Source organism: Balearica regulorum, chromosome 8 (genome assembly GCF_011004875.1).
Source record: "Balearica regulorum gibbericeps isolate bBalReg1 chromosome 8, bBalReg1.pri, whole genome shotgun sequence".
In the NCBI taxonomy this organism is placed as follows: domain Eukaryota; kingdom Metazoa; phylum Chordata; class Aves; order Gruiformes; family Gruidae; genus Balearica; species Balearica regulorum.
In genome coordinates, this window is record NC_046191.1 from 13141633 (window position 1) to 13161732 (window position 20100).

The 20100-nt window shown below is 38.0% G+C and overlaps 1 protein-coding gene across 6 annotated transcripts in view; it reads left to right on the top strand.

Moving 5' to 3' along the window:
- Positions 1-20100, top strand: part of ST6GALNAC3 (ST6 N-acetylgalactosaminide alpha-2,6-sialyltransferase 3) — a 225979-nt gene that overhangs the window by 91680 nt on the left and 114199 nt on the right. For all 6 annotated transcript variants that reach the window (XR_012836519.1, XM_075759745.1, XM_075759746.1 and 3 more), the window contains exon 2: positions 9812-10006. Coding sequence is in view for 5 of the 6 variants with exons in the window: in XM_075759745.1 (XP_075615860.1) it covers positions 9812-10006 (195 nt within the window). In the remaining variant the exon portion in view is untranslated. The remainder of the gene's footprint in view (positions 1-9811; positions 10007-20100) is intronic.

Below are 20100 nucleotides of genomic sequence, written 5' to 3' on the forward strand. Positions count from 1 at the left end.
TAGATGGAAAGGTCTATGCTGTAGTGCTGTGATAGTAACATGATTGTTAACGTATACTAGAAAAAGTGCCTCGCTGAGTTCTGCATAACTTTGTCCCAAAATAACACCCTAGAAATCCCACCCTAGAAATGAATTCAATGAATTCAGATGGCATTTTGCTCTTGCACTGGAAAATGAGCTCATCGTATAGAGTGAACCCTAACGTGACCATCCCAGCAAACACCACATGCTTCCATTTGCTCAAAAGTTTGCTGCCTTGGAGGGTTGTATGCCACAGAAATAGTTTAGTATTGACATCTTAATCTTGGCTTTGAAGATCTCTTCTGCCATGCTGGTGTCTAGCTTCTTTATCAATCCTTTTTAAATTTTTTTTCCCCCAAAGCCCATTTTTCTGAGCTTCCAATAGAGAAAACAGCATAAAGAACAAGAATTAAGCATGGAAAGTGCATTTTCCTCACTGAAAGTAGTATGGTCCCAGCTACATGGCAGAAAATTTAAAATTCCCGTTACAAAATAGCTGGTCTCAGCCTAGACTTCTCTGTAATTAGGTCTTGCTTTTTATCGGCTATAAATGATTATGCCTATTGAAATGTTACTCTGTGTGCCAGAAGCAGACAATGCTTGGAGGCATTGAATAATACATTTTACTTTTCTGATGACATAAGTGGCATCTATGTATGGATGAGGTAGGCTGGAGCAAGTTTATCCAAAGACAACAGGGAGATTTCTGTGTCTGATGAAGGGAAAGGGCCTTGCCAAAACAATTTAGAACCCAGGTTTACTTGGTTTATGTAAAAGGCTGTCCATGAAGGTTGCTCCTGCCTCCTGCCAGCCTGGGACAACCTGGCTACAGCTGTGCTGGAGAGTCTCTTGGTCAAATGAAAAAAAAAAAAAAAGTTTCTTTCTAATTCACAGTGGCCCTCCATTTTTTGGGGGAAGACCAGTTTGACATAACTTGTCTTTCTGCTTTCTGAATTTGGACCTTTGTCTTGTGGCTGTGAAGGAAGTCTCTAACCCTTATATTCGGTATTTGTATCTTCTTATATTTCAGAGCAGAGCCAACCATTCAGACAGACCTTGAAAGAGCCCATATGCGTCCTCAGACTAAACAGTGTTTGTATCCCTGCCACTGGAACAAGACATTAATCTGCATTGTGTTGGGGTGCACTGGCTGTCTGAGGGTGCCTAACACAAGACTAAAATGAATAACGACCACCTGCTTCTGTTTTCCTTTTCATACTTCTGAATAGCAGGTGCACTGCATACACTGTGGCAGAGAAAGCATCCAGAGCAACTTTCCAAAAGTGCTGACTTCCCAAAGAGCAGTGTAGGATGAAGCTGGTGTGAAGGACCAGAGCAAGAGTCCTGCCAAGTGGCAGACTGGGCAAGATCTCTTTCGTCTTCCAGTGTTATCTGGCCTTTACAAGGAAACTGAGGCAGGGGGCCAATTTTTGTTAGCTTCAAGTCCAGCATGGCTGTCAGGGATCTTTATAGAGGAAAATTCAATGGAGGAAGTTTGGGCTTGTCCAGATGGTGGTAGGCAATTACATTTCACTTGTGTGAAATTCTGGTTATGCAGTTTTTGCTCTCTAGCATCAACTTTCCTCCACAGGTAGAAGTGAGCCGCAGGCAAGTGAAGGTTTCCAGCAAAAGGCATTTTCTTCACAGATGTGCAGCTTGAGAATACTGAGAATATGAGATTGTTACAACATTTTATTTACTTTCATTTCTTCTGCCCCTGGGCTGCTGTCATATGTTTAATTTTATTTGTTTGATTATTTTTTTTTTTCCTTATCTAGAAGTTAGTACTTCCGGAGGTTACATCCCAATGTAGCGTTTGCTAAACATATAGGTATGTGATTAACATCCATTCCTCCTGCTGTGTACCAAATGCACTGAAGATTTTACTGCTAGGAACAGAAACTGAATTTATCCCACTTCCACTGTAGAAGCCATCACATTCCCTTTCCTGTGAGTTTTTGAAACAAGAAATTGAGAATTCCTGATATTTCATATAAAAGAACAAAGAAATGTATTAGGCTTTTAATAACTACACCTTTTTTCATATACAGAGATCTGCAGACCAGAGGTCTGCTCGTATTTTATTGTTTTCTAAGAATCTTTCATGATGCATCTGTGGGGCTTTTTGTTGTTGCTTTTCTTCTGGTTTATGCATTTTTGAGTCTATTTCTGGTTTAAAGAATCAACTTTATGAAAGGGATTTTTTATTAAAATGTTGGCAGCTATAGGGTTTCTGGCAGGATGCTTGTGAAAACTGCTCAATTAGGGATTCATTCTTACGATGTTGCCTATCATGAATCTTTGTGTATCTCTGTAGAGGAGAGAAGAGGGGTCATCTATGTGAGGTATATCTGGCAGAGTAAGAGTTAATACTCACATACGGATGTTTTTTTCTTTGAACTTTTTCTCAGCAGGTGAAAAATAGCTACAATCAGGTGGTACTTCAATAAGTAGTAACAACCAACTGCCAGGTTGAAAGATCACAAATTCTTGTACCAGCAGTTCTATTATAGGGAAGCGTATGTCTGCCTGTGTGTATGTCTGAAAGCTTGCCAAGCTATTGATAAGAAGAGCTGGGCAATAATCTGGGGGGTTTGGGGGGGGGGGGAGGTAAGGCACCATTTGAGGGCTGTACTGCAGAGGGTTTTTTTTTCCCCTTTTAATACTATTTTATCATGCAGGGCCTACATTAGTATTTATATAATACGCATCTACAGCTACTGATGTTCACCCTAGTTGTGAAGGACATCGATGAATCAGTAACAGTAGTTTTAGATTCAGTATTCTTAACAGATCTTATAGAATGAAAAATCAACAACCTTATTTAAAGTTTGCTTCTCTGCCATGGGCATTTTAATGGGGTAGATCTTTTAAGCTACTGGACAGTTGCAGTATAAAACGAAGGAGCAGACTGGCAGAAGGCATGCCTTGCTCAGAAGTTCAGGTTGCCTTGGTGGTGCTGTGACTTTGTGGTTTGTGAAAATTGGAGCTGTGCTAATGATGTGTTTGTGCCTTGTTGGGAGTAGAGGCTGTTGGCAAAGGGAACCCTAGGCCAGTAGTAGACTGCTGAAGGAAATACGAATTCAGCTTTGAGTAAGCAGGAAACATACACACATACAATCACTATAGGATATGGAGAAGTAAAAGTGCTGGAAAGCCTGCAATTGCTTTAAGGGATAAGAATACCTCCAGACAAAAAAATGCTCCTTCTTGTCAGGGTTTGAGTTTAGGGCAAGAGGGAATAGTGATGCAGATTAATTGCTGAAATCTGGCAATGCTTTGCAATTTGAAGGGCTCAGAATCACTGAGTAGTGAGTAGTAACTTCTTATGCATGATAGCATATGGGGGACCTTCAAAATACTTCAACAGTTACTCCTTGAAACTTTGAAGTTCTTCACCTTACATAATTTCATAATATCACCCAAATATGTGTGCTATTTCTAATGGGAATGCTGTATGTAATAAAGTTATGCAGTTATCTGAGACTAAATGTCAGTAGCGATAATCCTCCTATGTGTAAGCAGTGAACGCTTTTAACGTAGACCGCTGCTGCTGCATCAGTTGTTTGGACGATACTGTGCTGATTCCTGCTTTTGTTCATTGCTCAGGTCTTACCCCAGTGAGCCTGAGCACTCTCTTCAGGTTTTTGGCTTTAGTGAAGGACATGTTTGAATATGTTTTGGGTTTGCTGTGAAAAACACTGTGTCGAGCTATTATGAACTTAGATACACCGCCATTGGTATGGCACTACATTGTGAATCATGGTGAAAACTGAATTATGTAACAAGTTTTCGACAAATGACAACAATAACAGAGATATAATGAGCTGTGTTCTTCAGAGATCTTCAGCTGCCTCAGCTATAAAAAAGGCCAGGGCTCCTACACAGGAGGCATGCAAGAAGTAATGTGGCTTCTTATTCGTGCCTTCTCAAACTTTATAAGCCCTGCACACAGTTCTGATTCAGGGTATGTTCTTAGAAGAAATGCGTTCTAGGCCATACAGAAGGCTAAAAGTCATATGTTTCTTTCGTCATATCTCTTCTAGCTATTTTTATGTACGCTGTATTTCTTGCCTTGCTTCTCCATCACTGAACTTTATTTCTGCTCTTACTCCTCAGCTTCCTCGCTGCTTACCTTCCAGTTTAGCAAAGGTGCCCTTTTCCAGAAAAAAAAATAAAATTGCTTTAATCTTACTTTTACTGGGTTTTGAACACAAACGAGATTTTACTTGTGATATAACCCCTTACCTGCTTTGTTTTCTTCTCCTGAGAGAGAAACATTGACAGCTGTCTCCTGTGGAGCCTTTGAACTTCTTCAGGTTAACTTTCGCTTCTGGAGGAGAAGAAAGTAAATCTTTAGCTACCGATTTTATGCAAATGTTGTTTGACACATGTCTGTTTCTAAAAGGATCTTTGCTATATCATCTTGCTCCCTCTTTGAAACTTCTAGGACCCCTGCCTGAGTATCCCTCCAGCAGCCCTGTTAAAGAGAGGACAAAAGAAATAGCTGGAAGGCATATTTATTTCCAATAACGGTGAAATCAGTAAGGTATACTGAACTAGTGTGCTGAAAGAATTTCATTTTATGCTCTGTTGTAACAGAAAGCAGCATTCGAAGAGGATGCTCAAGACTATAAAAGAGAAAATTAAATAAAACTCTTTTTACATATAGTGGTCTACAAAATGAAACAAATTCAGTAAGTGTAGCCATTATTGTTTTCAGTTGGTATTATACTTGAGTAAAAAACCTGAAACTCTGCACCAGTCCTATAATAAAAGTAGTATAATGTGCAGAGATATTAAAAAAGTGATTGAGTTATTCAGTATGCTCATAAAGGTAGGTATTGTGAAACTAATACAATATTACTGCATATTGTGTCATCTAACAGACTCAAAGCCCTCATGTAAGTCTTTACCTTTGATTCGTCCTTCCAAGCGCAGTGTTATCATGTATCCATGAAAATAACAGAAAAAATGAATACTGTAAAAAACCAATTTCTGAAAAAAAGATTTATTTTCAATTACTGTTTGGGGCATGGAACTTTACTGCTTCCAAGGGTTCTTTACTAGAGTCTCCATAGTATCATATTCAACTTTGGCACTTAAAAAATTCAGGCAGTTAGTTATAATAGAAACAATAAACCTGAGAAACAACATACTTCTAGGTTAAAAGCTTAGGAGTAGCTTGTGTTGATTTCTTTGTGATCTTAGGCAAGTTGCTTTCAGCCTCAGTTTATGCATCTGTGAAATGGAGTTTTACTGTTAATCTCACTAGGATGGGGCTTTATTACTGCTCATAAAGTGGTTTGATAGTCTCTGCCATGTAATACATTCCAAGTGGCAGGGTGTTGCTCTTGTGCTAGAAAGTAGAATAAAGATATTTAGTACATACCTCAGTAAAATTTACAACTTATTAAATTCTCTTCTTGTGCTGAAAATGTTTCCTTTCTTCCTCCCTGCCAGACAACTGTAGAGAACACAAAAAAATGTTTGTGTCTTATTATTCTATCAGGCATTATTGAACTATAAAAAATGGTCTTGTCATCTCACACTTCTTAACAGATTATGAAAGAAAAAAGACTAAAACTTGTTCAGACTGTCAAGTTCTTGCCAAACTGAAGCTATTGAATCACCCTGGCACTGGTAAATAGCCAAAACCAGATGATATGAAGGTTAGAAATAGCGTTAGGGACCATGTTGCCAAATATATATATCTACACTCATAAAAGTACTGTTGTTATTGTTTTATTTCCATGAAGTTTTTCGTGAAATCCTAACCAGCATAGTAGTATGAAAATATGACACTCCTGTTTTTATTTCAATTCTTATTTTAACAAAGTAAATATAAATTGAAGCCTTAGAAGTGTGAATCATGCCTGCTGCTTATTGATTTTGATATACACGCTAGACAGAATGAGCCTGATGTCTGAGAAATAACTGAAACCAAAACTGGGATTATATTATTGTGGGGATTGAGTAAAAAGAGTTGAGAAGAAAATGCTTAGTTTTATAGTGTGTGCTTTCTGCCCAGCAGAGTCCCGCATATTGCACTATATGTACTCTAGTCTGAAGCGTGTCCACTTTTATCTCTCTCTCTTTCTTTTTTTTTCTTTCCTTTTTTTTTTCCTTCTTTCCCAAAACTGTGAATGCCAGCTACTTAGACTTAGTGTCATTAACAAATAATAAACACCATCACTCTTCTGCTCTAAGATCATGTATTCATAAGTATGGTAATTTTCTTCTTGCAGCTGTCATCAGGACTAGTCATGTACTATAGTGAATGAAATAAAATGTTACAAAAGCTAATACACCGTGCAAGTCGTCCAGCTAAGGAACTGTTTAAAATATGTCTTATTGTTTACTCCTCACTGAATATTTATTAAAAAAATGTTTATAACTGAATATGCATTTTTTAATTTAAATATCAGCAACATCAAAATATCTACATTAAATTAGCTAGAAAAATATAAAGATTGATTGAGATTTATACAGGGGATGTTTCCACGTTAGAGAAACATTTCTTTTGTTAAGAGACTATTTGCATTCATGAGACCTAAACATTAAGAAGGAATAAGATTTGTTTCTGTGCAGACTTGCTAATTAATGTTGGTTTAGCTCTCCCAAATGGTAGGATGTGTAACTATTTAAAATGTTGATGCAGACAAATTTTGAGACAAATTGGAGTCTGGTTTTCATCCCTGTATGTAGTTTCATACTTCTCTGCATATCCTAATGTCATGTAGAGCACCTGGAGCCTCCAATGCTAAATTTTGTCAGAGGAAAGATAAGAAAAATCCATTTATCTATAGAAAGGGAGATTTTACAAGAAGCTTTTACTGACAAATAGTGCCTGTATTTTTAGTTTTTTTCTTGAGCAGGTAAAGGAAGGAGGAACTTAAGGGGAACAAATTACTTTTAGGGGTGCCCTTTAGAATACTCTTGGCCACTGAGCAGACTGCCTTACTTGATGCTTAAGAAGGCTAAAATTATGATAAATAGATGCGTTATTGTTTTTTCAATATTTTTACAGTGAAAATGTATAGAGACACTGAAATTCCAATTTGTAATAGTCTTTCTCTCAGAAAATGCATATTGTTGGATCTTCTGCCTTTAACAAAAATTACAGGAGAACTGAATCCTTAACACAAGCTTCCTTTGTACAAGTTGATAAGTAGACAATTGTGTTTGTATATGGCTAGATTTTTTTTTCCAAAACAGATGCCTTAAATCCTTTCTGTTGTAAAAATTCCTTTCTCTCATTGCACTGTTCTAGTTAGTGCAGGTTCTTTCTGGCTAACCAATACACCCAGAAAAATCTTTGCTATTTTCTTTTTCAAACGATATTTGCTTAAATAAGAAAACAAAAGGCGGCTATACTTTTTTCTTTCTTCCTGTAGTACAGTGTATTTAAAAAGAAGGAATATAAAAATCAGATGACATCCTAATGAAGGCCAAGAAATCTAGCTACACAATCTGAATTCTTCTTGGGGCAGAGGATCTTTAGAACAGCTTCCTGTGAGAAGTGCACAAAGTGATTGCAGTGTTTTCAAGTTCAGAACATCTCTGCATAAAATAAAGGAAGTAAAAATGGTATTCAACAAACCAGGAAGATAGAATATGTGGAAATCAGGTAGTGACATCATGCAGGGCAATATTGCTGCTTCCTGCTGTGGACGTTTTGATTGAAGCATTGCTCATGTAGTGGAATGAGTCTCTAGATTCCTCTTTAAATATTTGCAATATTTTAATTCTGATTTGCAATAAATAATATGACTAATCCACGCTCCGTCTCATTGCTTTATGATTATCACTTGCACTGCACATCTTGGCTGCTCTTAACACTTACAAGGCCCTGATATATAGCAAAACATTTCTGACTCCATCTGGTACAAAGAGAAGTGACACAGAAGTGCTCCCCAGCCAGTTTATTGCAATTTAATGTAAATTTGTTATAATGCAGCTGATGAAAAGTGCAGCAGCTTCCATGAATTCTGAAAGCTGTGATTGGGTTGCGGCTGCTGCGCTGCCCTCTGAAGATTTGCTGAGTTTAATTTTACATTGCACAGCCATTAGCTGACTCAGATTCCTCACTGAATTGCATTGCCACAATACTTCTCTTCATCATCATCTTCTTCCCTTTCTCCTCACAGTGACCTCATTCATCCAAATTTTCCATCTCAGTATTTCGTTGCTTTTGGCTTATAAATTGCAGCCTCCTAATAAATCAAAATAGATGTAGCTGTGCAATTGAGCCCCGTAATGTATGATTTTGTTAACTCTGTGTGAGAATACAGTAATATCCCTTCAAATTTTCTGTGTGGTCTTTATGATTCTCACTGTTTTCCCTGTCCAGAAACTGAACCGAAGCATGGCAGCAGTGCCTGCAGGCCTTATGCATGGGCACAGAGCCCTTGCATGCTCATGTTCAGTAAAACTTTGTCTACTTCTTTCCCAGTAAGTTTGCTGTGTAAATATCATTGTTTCTTCTGCTCAGCATTTTGAATTTTAGTTTCTTCATTCTGTCTAATGAACCTCCAGGCAAAGAGGAGAGTTATCTTATATGGTTGCAATCAGAGCTCACCTTTCACCCCTCCATCGCCATTGCAGTGTGTGCGATCTTCCTGCCATCGTGTACGAAAGCTGTCTTAAATGTGTACTCTGCTGGTTCCTGATAGCTGGTGGTATTTGTAGACCACAGTTGGGGTGATTAGATTCTGCCATCCAGCATTAAGTGTTACTATATACTTATGAAGGCCTATAGGCAAATAATCCCCCCCTCCCCGTTTTCTGTACATCTTACTGCTTAGAGAGATAGAATTACATTCAGTAGGGTGATTAAACTGTGGCAGATTAGGTAAAGCTAGAATGTAATTAAAGTACAGTAAAAACACCTATAAATGATCATTGTTCCATTCCCTCAGGGAAAATTTAAAAATAACCTTTATGATAGAATATCATACATAAAATCTTTACATATACCAACTAACATGTTTTGTCCTTAACTAATTTGTCTAGAAGTAATTGACTGCAATATTTAAAAAAATAGCTAAAAATGAGGGGAACATCATATTTCTTACAAGTTTTTTCTCCTGCGGACCGGGTAGTTACCCAGGGAAAAAGTTGATACTGTTCTGTGGTTCCATTAACCAGTCCAACCAACTGGGTAGGTTAGAGGTGGAAAGCAAAGGTTAATTAGATACAGGCTTCAGGTCTGTTACATTATTAACGATGGAGGTCATATTGTCCAAGATAATAATGCCTCACTCCATAAATTTGTGAACCTGGAATGAGGCAGAACGTTGTGCTGACTTTACATTTATTCTAAAATATTTAAGGTTAGAGTATGAATTCTGTTGTACAGGAATGATTTAAAATTAACGCACAATAAATACAATCTGTAGAGATCATCTTCTTTACGATAAACTTGATATGGTATGGCTGCAAATGGCATTTTCACTTTGTGTATTTGTCACGTGTCTGGAGCACTCATGATTTTGAATGGAGACTTTGATGTGGATGTTTTTATAAAAATCTTCATTCCAAATACAAATAAAATTTAAATCAGTTCTAAAAGAAACTGTCGAAACCTCTGAAATGGAAATTTATTTGAACAAAATGATCCAGTCACCTGTCTCCTGGTGCTCCTGCAGCAAGGTGACTACCATAAAAGTAATTTCACACGAAGCTTTCTAAAGTGTTTTTCCCTCATCCTACAATAGAAGAGACGTATTCTTTATTAAAACTAATTCTTAATTTTAATAATTTATTTTCTTTCTTCTTTTCATTACAGAGAAAGTCCATTGTTGCTGTGAGTTTCATTGCAGCATTCCTCTGTCTGATCATCGTTCGTCTCACAAATGAAGTAACTTTCCCTTTGATCCTAAACTGCTTTGGACAAACCAGTGTCAAATGGATACCATTTTCTAATGGCCAAAGGCAGCCTCTGAGAACTCATTATGGATATATAAATGTGAAAACACAAGAGGTAAGACCTGGTATCAAGAGCACAGCAAAATGGACCAGTAGACTTCTCTTTCTCTGATCCCACATAACTGGTTTTCTACCAACCTGTCCAGTGTAAAAACTAAAGCAAGCAATGTTTCTGAGCAAAGTGTCTTTTAAATCTGTGCTACCATTTAAATGACTATTGAATTTCTTTAATTTCTGTCATGTCTCCAGTGGAGAGAGCAGTGAGATGGCCTCAAAATCATGCTTGGTTGCAGTGAAAACTGGTATTTATACAAGCAAGAGAATTTTTCATATTAATTTCAAGCCTTCAGTCCCTTTAACTCAAAAGAAAATTTCCTGTGTGAGTTTGTAATAAACTTCTAAAAATGTTTAATTTTGCCTGGGATACCCAAGGAAGTAGTAGTTGTAGTAGTAGTGCATGGAAGAGGAAAAGGGAATCATTTGTGAACTGAACATATGTGAGTGTTGAGAAGTTATAGAGCTAGATGTTGACTAGATTTTTCTGAAGCTATTACATTAACACGTGGTAGCTACTTGAAAGCCGGGTATGTATTTCCAGTCTGTATTGTAAAATGCTTTGGCCTGTATCTGCTTTGCAAAATACTTGCTGTGTGATAAAAATACTTGTGTGATAAAATTATATTTTACAGGGACTCCTGTTTTAAACTGTCTTGGCAAAATATCTAGTGACATTGTTGGGTTTTGGTAGTAGAGGTGCTTTTTCTCCAGACTCTTCTGTTCCCTTCCCTCCCGCACCCTCCCCTTCCCCCTTTACAGCAGACGCAAACTTGCAAAATAAGCTAACTGCAAAAAATCAACTCTTTCTAAAAGTTGTTTCTGATCAGTTACAACACTGTCAGTCATGAGAAATACTATCAGACTTCCACTTAATGCTACTTATTTTTCTTTATAAAATTGCAATTATTATTACTCATGAATGAAATTCATTCACATAACAGCTTTTACAGAGAATGAAAATATTTTACCACTTCATGATATTCAGTCCTATAAGTGTATTGGACAAGTTAGTTATGATTTTACCTTTAGAATGTTAAAATGAAAATCAGACTGAGAGAGGGTTATAGATTTTTAGGAGGCATTTTCTTTTAAACTTCTGTATCTTTTAATCGTTGTCCATGTAAGATGCAGCACTGAGTATGTCGGAGGCCAAAGAATATTATCTACAGAGCAGAAAAAGGACAAGCACCCAGAAGGAAATCTGTTTGAGGTTGTGAATCCTAGTCCCAGTGAAATGAATGGGAGCTGCTGTTGAGTTCAAAAGGGCTAAGGCTCCATCCAGCATATCTCAAATACAGGAGGGCCAGGAACGCACTAAAAATGAGGGACAGTGTGTGCTGCATGTCCCTGGGTTATTTCCACAGCGACAGGTGTGGAATCTGAATGAGGTAGACCTGCCACGGTCACTTGATCACTATCGGTCTGAACTGATAACTGGAGAGGAGAGGAGCATGCTAATCCATTTTTATTCACCATTGCCTTCATCAGAGGTTAGGTGTAGCTTGTGGGAGCCTTAATTCATTCTTAAATTTGATAACACGCTTGGAAGTTCTCACAGTAAATGGAAATGAATGTCCTGAAAGTAGGTGACCAGTATCGATTAGTAAGAAATTTGTCTCAATTTAGCTTAGGTCATGAAGGATTCCTTAAACTTAGTAATTTTAATTGTTTTCCCCCTTGTATTTGCAGATTACATTAATATTTGCTAATTAAAATTATAATGAAGAAACGGAACATGCCTTGCTAATTGTGAATGCACTATCTTCTGACTTAATTATTCCCTGTGCGAGGGAAGTTTTATTGTGCTGCCCATGTAAAAGCTTTTACATGGCTCATGTTCCTAACTCACACTTATAGCTTTCTCATACTACAGTTTGTATAACAAAGATTGCTTTATAAAATATACATTTGTATGCTATTTGTATTAAAATGGCCAGCAATTCTCAATTGTTCATAGAGATTAAAACCACAGATCTCTCACTTTTATAAGTGCCAAATACATTGAATTTCTGCTCATTTCATAGAATCAAGATATTCTTTTCTAGTTTTTTGTGCTGCTATGGTGTGTAAAATAAGCACACGGTCCAGTCTGTGAGTGCAGCTAATGCCTTAAACAAATGTGGCCAAGTTTTTTTGCAAAATGGGACACATGCCATCTCATTAATGGGCAAGGACCAAGAGGTGAGGAAACTGTACCATAATGAACTGTCGGAACATTATGTGATGGAAGGGAAGATAGAAGGCTTTTAAAGACATGATTTTGGCTTTCTCTTTTCTCTTTTGTTGAGAGAATATATGCACACCTGATGAATGTGTTCATAGTCTTGTAAGGTGTCCTTTGAAGCCTATCACCCCACTGGGTCCTACGTGTCTCCTGCTGTCCGATAGCACTCCCTTCTGTTCCTCAGCCACTTCCAACATCCTTCTCCCTCTTTTTTTCATGTTTGTTCTCTGTTCTCCTTTACCTGTTCCTCTCAGGCTCCATTCTGAGGCCTGGCTGCATGCAGTGTGCCAGGGCTCTCTAATACCAGCTTCTTGGTGTACTTAAATAGTACACGTACAAGGTCAACAAAACAGAGTAATTAGAGTAATTTGCCACCAATCCAGTCAGTCATCTGATGTGACAGGGAAGCTAGAAAATCTAGCCTTTCCTGTCCCTCCCTTGCATAGTTACTTTCTGAGGAAAAAAGGGGGGGGGGGGGAAGAAAACCTGAGACTTTAATCCATTGGGAAAAAAGCTGGAGTTAGGAGGAGCTGATTTCTTTTGGGGCAAAGCTGAGTGGGATGAGACTTGAAAACCTTGTAGGATGATGGAAAATCAATTACTTGGTAGTTAAGGCTGAAGTGATCAATGATTTGTATTAAAGATCATCAGGAAATATGGTGATACGAACATCTATGTTTATCTCGGGTAAAACCCAGTGATGTCTACATTATTAGGTGTGATCAGAATAATGTAGTAAAGGCATATTTCAGGGGTGATGTGTATTTGACTTAGTATAATATGATGGAATTTTTATTATTAAAAAGTCTGAAAAAAATTAAGATTGCTATAACTAGATTATATGCGAATATTTAATATAAAATGCAAAGAGACACATAACTTAATCCCTAATTAAGGCTGTACATAATACAGGCTTGTTGCTATGGTTTCCTTGATTTGTAGCTATAGCAACATCTTTGGAAAAACTGACTTTATGTACAGTAAACATACTATATTTGAAATATAAATAGATACGAAGCGTTATACTATACTGGTCCATTATGTCTAGACACATTTTAGTTTGACTTTTGAGACATTTCTGAAGTAGATGACTCTTCACCTAGAAAATTCGTATCCAGTGCCCACACTCCCTCCCCTCAAGAGAATGGGATCCCTTTGTATTCCTCCACAGCGTGATCTCTTTTCCCTTTGCAATGTCCACATCTGAGGGGACTCCCTGAGATTTGCGAGAGACTATGGCTGCCTGTTTTGCAGTATTGCTGTCTGGCTCAAGTACGTGAATTTTGACCTTTCAGTGACAAGGTGTATGGGCAAGATGACCTTTCTGTCCCTTATTTCTTCTACTTTGTACCTATGGATTTTTGGTAACAGGTCCCATGAAATCCTTCTTTAAGAAATGTTAGTTACTTTTATCCTATTCCTGGTATTATTTCATAGAAAATATCGCTTTGATACAAGTCCACAGTAGTTACCTAATTGAAACCTATTGTCATTTGAGTAAACTTCACCCCTGCCCCAAGCTGATGTAATGATTGTTCTTGTGTATCAAAAATGGGCAAGCAGATAAAAAGAAGCAGGTATAGAAAATATAACCTTCCTCCTTTCGTACTGCTGCTACTCTACTAAGAGTTCTGACAAAATTAATGAACATCATGTATTTAAATTGCAGCATTATGACATCAATTTAAAACCCATTAGCAGATTGAAACTTTATGCTAGGCAAGTCTAATAGTGTTCTTGGATATTTGATTGTGCTTCCTGAAAGGTGAATATTGAATAGATTTTTTACTCTACCATCAGTATTAAAATAATATAGCATCTTCTTACATACGTAAAATCTGAAATATAGCTGCAATAACACTTGAAACATAATTATAAGAAATATATTCAACTACTATACAAAGATTAAAACTGTTCTTGGAAAAGGGTAAGTTCTGAGATGACCTAAAATCCCTACATTAAACTGCAACTGTGAGAATTCTGAGGGAGAGAAGAGCCTTTGTGTCGTGAACATTGAAGAATCTCACAGTATAGTGATGAGCACTAGATAAAAGGAACATGCATTGTAGCAGTTAAGATTTAAAAAAATAATCCTATTGTAACTGAAAAAGTCATCAATACTATGTTGATATTGAAGAAATAAATTTTGATCATATTATCACATACAATTTTGTCCTACAACCTGAACAAACTACACAAGCATTAATTGCTTACCAGTTGTGGCACACACAGCCACACATTTGTGTGAACGTGCAGCCTAAGCCTAGTTTCTTTTTCTTTCTGCCAGAAGTTCTGTGGTAGAACTCAACTGAAATGAGTAGAGGTTTCCTCAAATGAAATATCCTAGATATGAATAAAAATAGAAGGAGGCTACAGAACTTATACGTATTTGTGTAGTCTTTTTTTTTTAAACAATTAATTGCATTACAAAAACAATAGCACCTGAAGTACAGAGGAAAATTAACATAACTTGCAGAAATACAGGCTACGTAATGTGCTATCTGACTGTAAGATAAGGCACATACCATTTCAACAACAGCAAAAGCATAGTTGTCAAACGTGTTAGGAGTAATTATAGGAAGGACCCGTACCAATCGTGAGAGACCAGTTCGTATTAAACTTGAATTAAATTCAAAAATGCACAAAGAAAGCAAAAAATGTGATGGATGTTTTAATATTAGTTTCTTTCCAGATATGGGAGTAAGAAAAAATTAAAAAAGGACTGAAATTTTCATATAAAATACTAAAAATAAGTAAAACTAGTGATCAACCTGGGAAGGTTTAAGTTTTGCCTCTGTTAGTGATGGAAGCAAAGTGACACTTACTATGAAGAGAAACTTGGACAGTAGTGCTAGGCTTCATGTCAAAACAGAAGGTACCAGACTGTGAACTTCCATGATGTATTCAGCCAACTTCAGAGATGTTTGTTTCATACTCTTGCTGGGAAGAACTGGGTCCTAGAGAGACTAAAAAGCTACATCAACTGGAACTCACTGTGACCAAAAGTTGCTTTAGTATTTAATTTCTGACACATTCATGGCTTCTATGCTGTCTTTTCCTTTGGGATCTTATTCATTGTTACAGCTTAAGAATTCATAGGATATTTTGTTAAGAAAAGGTCATCTGTTTCACAGTCATTTATCATTTATATCCCTTCTAAGACACAATTTTATATCAGTTGCTCAGTTACATCATTTCAGCCTTAGTAATCACGTAATAATAATAGTAATAATAATGGAAGTAAAACGAAACATGCCATTTATTCTTCAGGATATTTTTCTACTTCTGCCGTATAAATTTTCAGGAACAACTTTTCTTGGAAATATTATGGAAGAATTGGCTACATAACATTTTTAAAGATGATCATATTGCTTATTACACTTCCGAGAGAGATTTGTATGGTGGGTTGTTGGATCCCATCCCCCCGCCCCTTTGTGTTTGCTAACTGTAGCAGAGCTCCTATTCCTGGCTCTGGGAGCCTTAGGCACACACTGGAAAATAAAATTCCTGCAGAAGACTTTAAGCACCAAATGAGCAACTCCAGGAGCACATCTTATATTACAGAAATAGACCTCACTAAACGAATTATCACCAGAGTCCCCACTGCCTTCTTCCACTTTCCAACCCCCTTTTTTCCTGGGAGAAGAGAGAACCATCAGAATAAGCTGCAAGGTCCACTTGAAAACCACTCAGGCTGTTATGAACCTACAGGAGAGAAGGGAGCACAGATGATGTGTGTCCTCAGTAGAATAAATCCTGCAAGCTCAGCCTTTTTCCTTCTGTATGTATGGAATTAGCTTAGGTTTTTAATGCTGCCACAACTCTGATAGTGTCTCATGAGGAAAAAGTCAAGTGCCAGGATAAATATATCGAGTATTCTATACAAAGGAATTAAATCCACACAGAGCCTGAATGTGATGAGTCAAACAGTGCTGCCTGTGTGGCAGCTCTGCTATTTAAAAAAAAAAAAAAAAAAAAAAAAAAAGACTAAGGGACTTGAGAAGAGATTACTATCAGCCAGTGAGCTCTGCCAGCAAAAGTCAATCCCTAAAGAATCTGTGCTGGTAGAAATAAATGTCTACGATGCACAGTCATTGGCTGGATTGATCTGTTGAGCGGAGCTTACAGGTTATACCGGAAAAGATGCCTGGTGTCATAGATTTGCCATCCACCTTGGTTATATGTAATTTCCAGAGATATCTCCCACCTTCTTGAGGATTTTCTTTACTGTTAGCAAAGGGGAGGCTTATATTAGATAATGTTAGACTCCCTGCGAGAAAGTGCCGGTTGTGTTTTCTACGTAAGAAGTGTGAGCAAAGCCTCTTCAAGTGAGAGACACAACGCCATGAAAATTGGCTTGGGGCTATTTGGAAAACAGAGACAAACCTAAGTTTTGCAGTTAGCCAGCTTGATAGACAAACTCCTATCAGTAAAGTTTTGGTTTAGTCAAATAGCAAACAGGACCAGACAAAGTGAATGGACTGGTGAAGAAAAGAACAGAGAGGTTTGGTGTAATAGCTTCTTGAATGAGACCAAACCACTGGTGAAGATAGGAAAGGTTGGGCTCGCTAGTGTAATGAGCAGATGAGGATGAGGCTTGTGGTCAAGGAGAGGAAGGAGGAACTTACTGCTCTTACTCTGGATGAGAACTGAATTCTGTTACTGTGATGTGATTTCAGCTTTTGTCAGTAATAGTTGCTAAATGAAGGATGGGCTGGATTGCATTAATAGGAAACAAGGTGTCATCTTAGTGTTCCATTTCATCAGCTGGGAGAGCAGTGCCCTATCATTTACTCACTGAATATCCTCCCATTACTGCTGTTTAAAAATTAAGATGGCTCTATCATAGGAAGTTCAGCGTCACCCTCCTGAGTTTATACCTGGAGTCTGTTTCTCATAGAGATTTCCTTTGCAGCAAAGTGTTGCTAGTTTTGGATGCAGTGATGACGGCTAAGGTACACTTTGTACTGGTGTATAAAATACACCACTGAGCAAAAAGAGCCAGTGAAAATGGAATTTTACTCATATAATTGTTTCTACACAAGGGGTTTCTGCTGGCTATGACAATCAGCGATTTTAGCTCTTTGAGCTCTTGCCCAGCATAGCTATTCTGCCAGAGATGCACAGCACTGAGCTGACCTGAGGCTATTAATACTTCCCTGCAGGGAAGCAGCGTGCCAGCCACGCACACACACACATACGTGCACGGGCGTGCACATAAGCACAGCAGCTAGAACTTGCTCAAGAGACAGGCTCCTAACACTGACAATCATGCCAATTACTGGCTAGTTTTAAAGCCACAGCCATCTTCCTTGAAAGCCATTGCTTTCCAAGTTTGCTCCCATGGCCATCTGTCATAGCCTGCATTTGGCAGCTTCAGGTTTTGCTGCAAGGCTCTGTGGATTGAATACATAGTTTTGTCTTTTTTTATCGTTCTCTGAGTTGGTGGAAAGTTTCTACCACATGAGCCTTTTCTCTTAGGTTTTTTGTTAGATTAAAATGTGAACCTTAAATGCATTTTTGAGCTGTTAATCTGTGCTATCTCCTCACGGATCGGGCTGGAACAGGTGGACTGGTTTAAGTGCTGCATAGAGAGAAATGAGCTCAGAGACCCTCTTAGAGCAGATGCAGATTGCACTAGCAATAATTGCTTTTCTTGGGATAGTCTCTCTTGTCTGGCTGAATACATTAATCCGTGAGACCAAATATGTGTTATTTGGTCTGTAAGAGGTCCTATATGACTGTCGTATCAAAAACGTCATGCCCCTTACTGGAATTACTATGCTGGCAGGGTGTGCATCTTAGATCTCTACTTGATAGAATTACAGTATCTGTAACAAGGAGCTACATTTTCTGTGGGTGTAGCTGTAAATTTTATCTACTCATCATAAATAATTTTTGAACTATCTCTAAACCAATGAGTGATATTACCACTAACATTGAAAAGTTCATGGTAAATTGTGTCCATGAGGCTGCACGCTAAAATGAAAACCAATTCAGTCTGGGGAGGGGTGGGGAGAAAATGAAGTTCTGTGTTATTTGCAGTATTTCCTTCCTCCATCTTTATTTTTCCTCCTCCCCATTTGATATATTTTTCATATTCAGCTAGTCAGAGACTACAGTAATCTGTTGTTTCCTGTCACTCAAGAAAAGCAGTTGGCATGCCCATTAGATGAATAAATACAGCGTTAAGTGAAATTCCCAAAATGCGTGCAGAGAAATTACTAGAGTGATTTTGGGATTGTCCACTCAATAACAACAATTCACCCTCCATTTTTATCCCCAACCCCAGGGGTGCACATTACTGCCTTTACCTTGTTCATACCAGTCAAGTCCTCTTTTCCACAAGTAATAGCATCATTTTTCGAAGTACAGCTTCTTGAATTTGTCTTTAAGAATCTCTTGTAGTTAGGACCCAGAGTTTTGGATTTGAAATTGATGGAAGTGCCACAGGTCTTGGATCAATACTTCTCCAGGGGGGCAGAACCTGCTTGCTTCAGTTACAGGCTGCTAAGAATGCTCAAGGGCCTTGTATTAATATTACACCAGCCAAAGTGCAAGTTGGTTTGGGTTGATTTCCCTGGTTCTAGTTCAGTGATGCTACCACCCTCCCTCCCTTCTGCCTTTTTGAGTCCCGGTGCCTAGGATTCATGTTTGTAAAGAGAAAATATAATTTCTGGAGTGCATCAAGTTGAAAAAGTATTTTTCTAAGCTTTTCTTCAGATGCCTTCGGACTCCTATGAAATGCCTGACTGCATGCACAGGAGTCACCCCAAAGTAGTTCCAGGGCAGTACACTGAAAGCTTAGATCAGCACTGGCAAATATTCTACAGTAGAAATTAAACACCAAGGTGAAGGGTAAAGTTTGCCCTTTAGGTAAAAACAATAACCCTCTATTTGATGACATACAGTGTATTAGGGAATTGATCAATGACTGACAATTTTGTTCCCAGGTATTTTTTGTGTAATTAATTTTATTGATTTATTAACATTTTCTAGCTTACAATACAGTTTCTCATGCCATTTGATTTCTAGCATGTAAAAGATTTGTAATGTCTATCCTATTTCCTGTTAGCTTTTCCTTTTTAGATCCAGTGCATGTTGTCTAAAACTGCTGATTTCTTTCTTCAGCCTCTGTCCTCTCTGATTTGGCTTGCCCTTTGCTGCCCAAAAGTTCTTTCACTAGATCATCAGATTACCTCTTCTCCAAAGATATACTACCATTTAGGAAAGGAGATAAGAGGTTGTTCTTAAGCCAGCTACTGCTGCATTCTGCACAAGGTTTGGTTCCTGAATGGATCCAAGATGTAGCCCCAAGATGAATGCATTATATTGATCCAGTCTTCAAGTGACAGGCTTTGGAAAAGCAACTGGGAATAGATTTCAAACCAGAAGAACCTATGGCAAAATTGTGTCTCAGGTCAGAGCTCACATACATTTTTAAGTTTCTTTCCGATGTCTTCACAAGCATAACTTCTTTCTCAAATGGAGTGAGTCCCTAAAAAGTTTATTTGCCACCATGCCAGTGCCTCCCAAAGGCTGGGTACAGGCACTTTTCAGTATTTTTGAGGCTAAACAGGCTCCCCAGTTAGAAGCCAGAGAAATTTAATTTTCTCAAACACATAGTTGATGGTGTTTCTTCATTAATTCTCTCAATGGCAGGCCTTCAGGGAGTCCCACAGGCGAGTAGTTTGGAGGCAGAGGGATTATCCTGTGGGATTCCCATTCAGGTGAGTCCACTCTGGAGCTGTCCTATTCGTTTCTGTTCCAGATAGTCCTTGGTGTTGGATGCACCTTGTCATCACCAGTATCAGTGACAACTGATGGAGCTGATAACGTTACTGTAAGGCAAGTTATGATGATTGGTG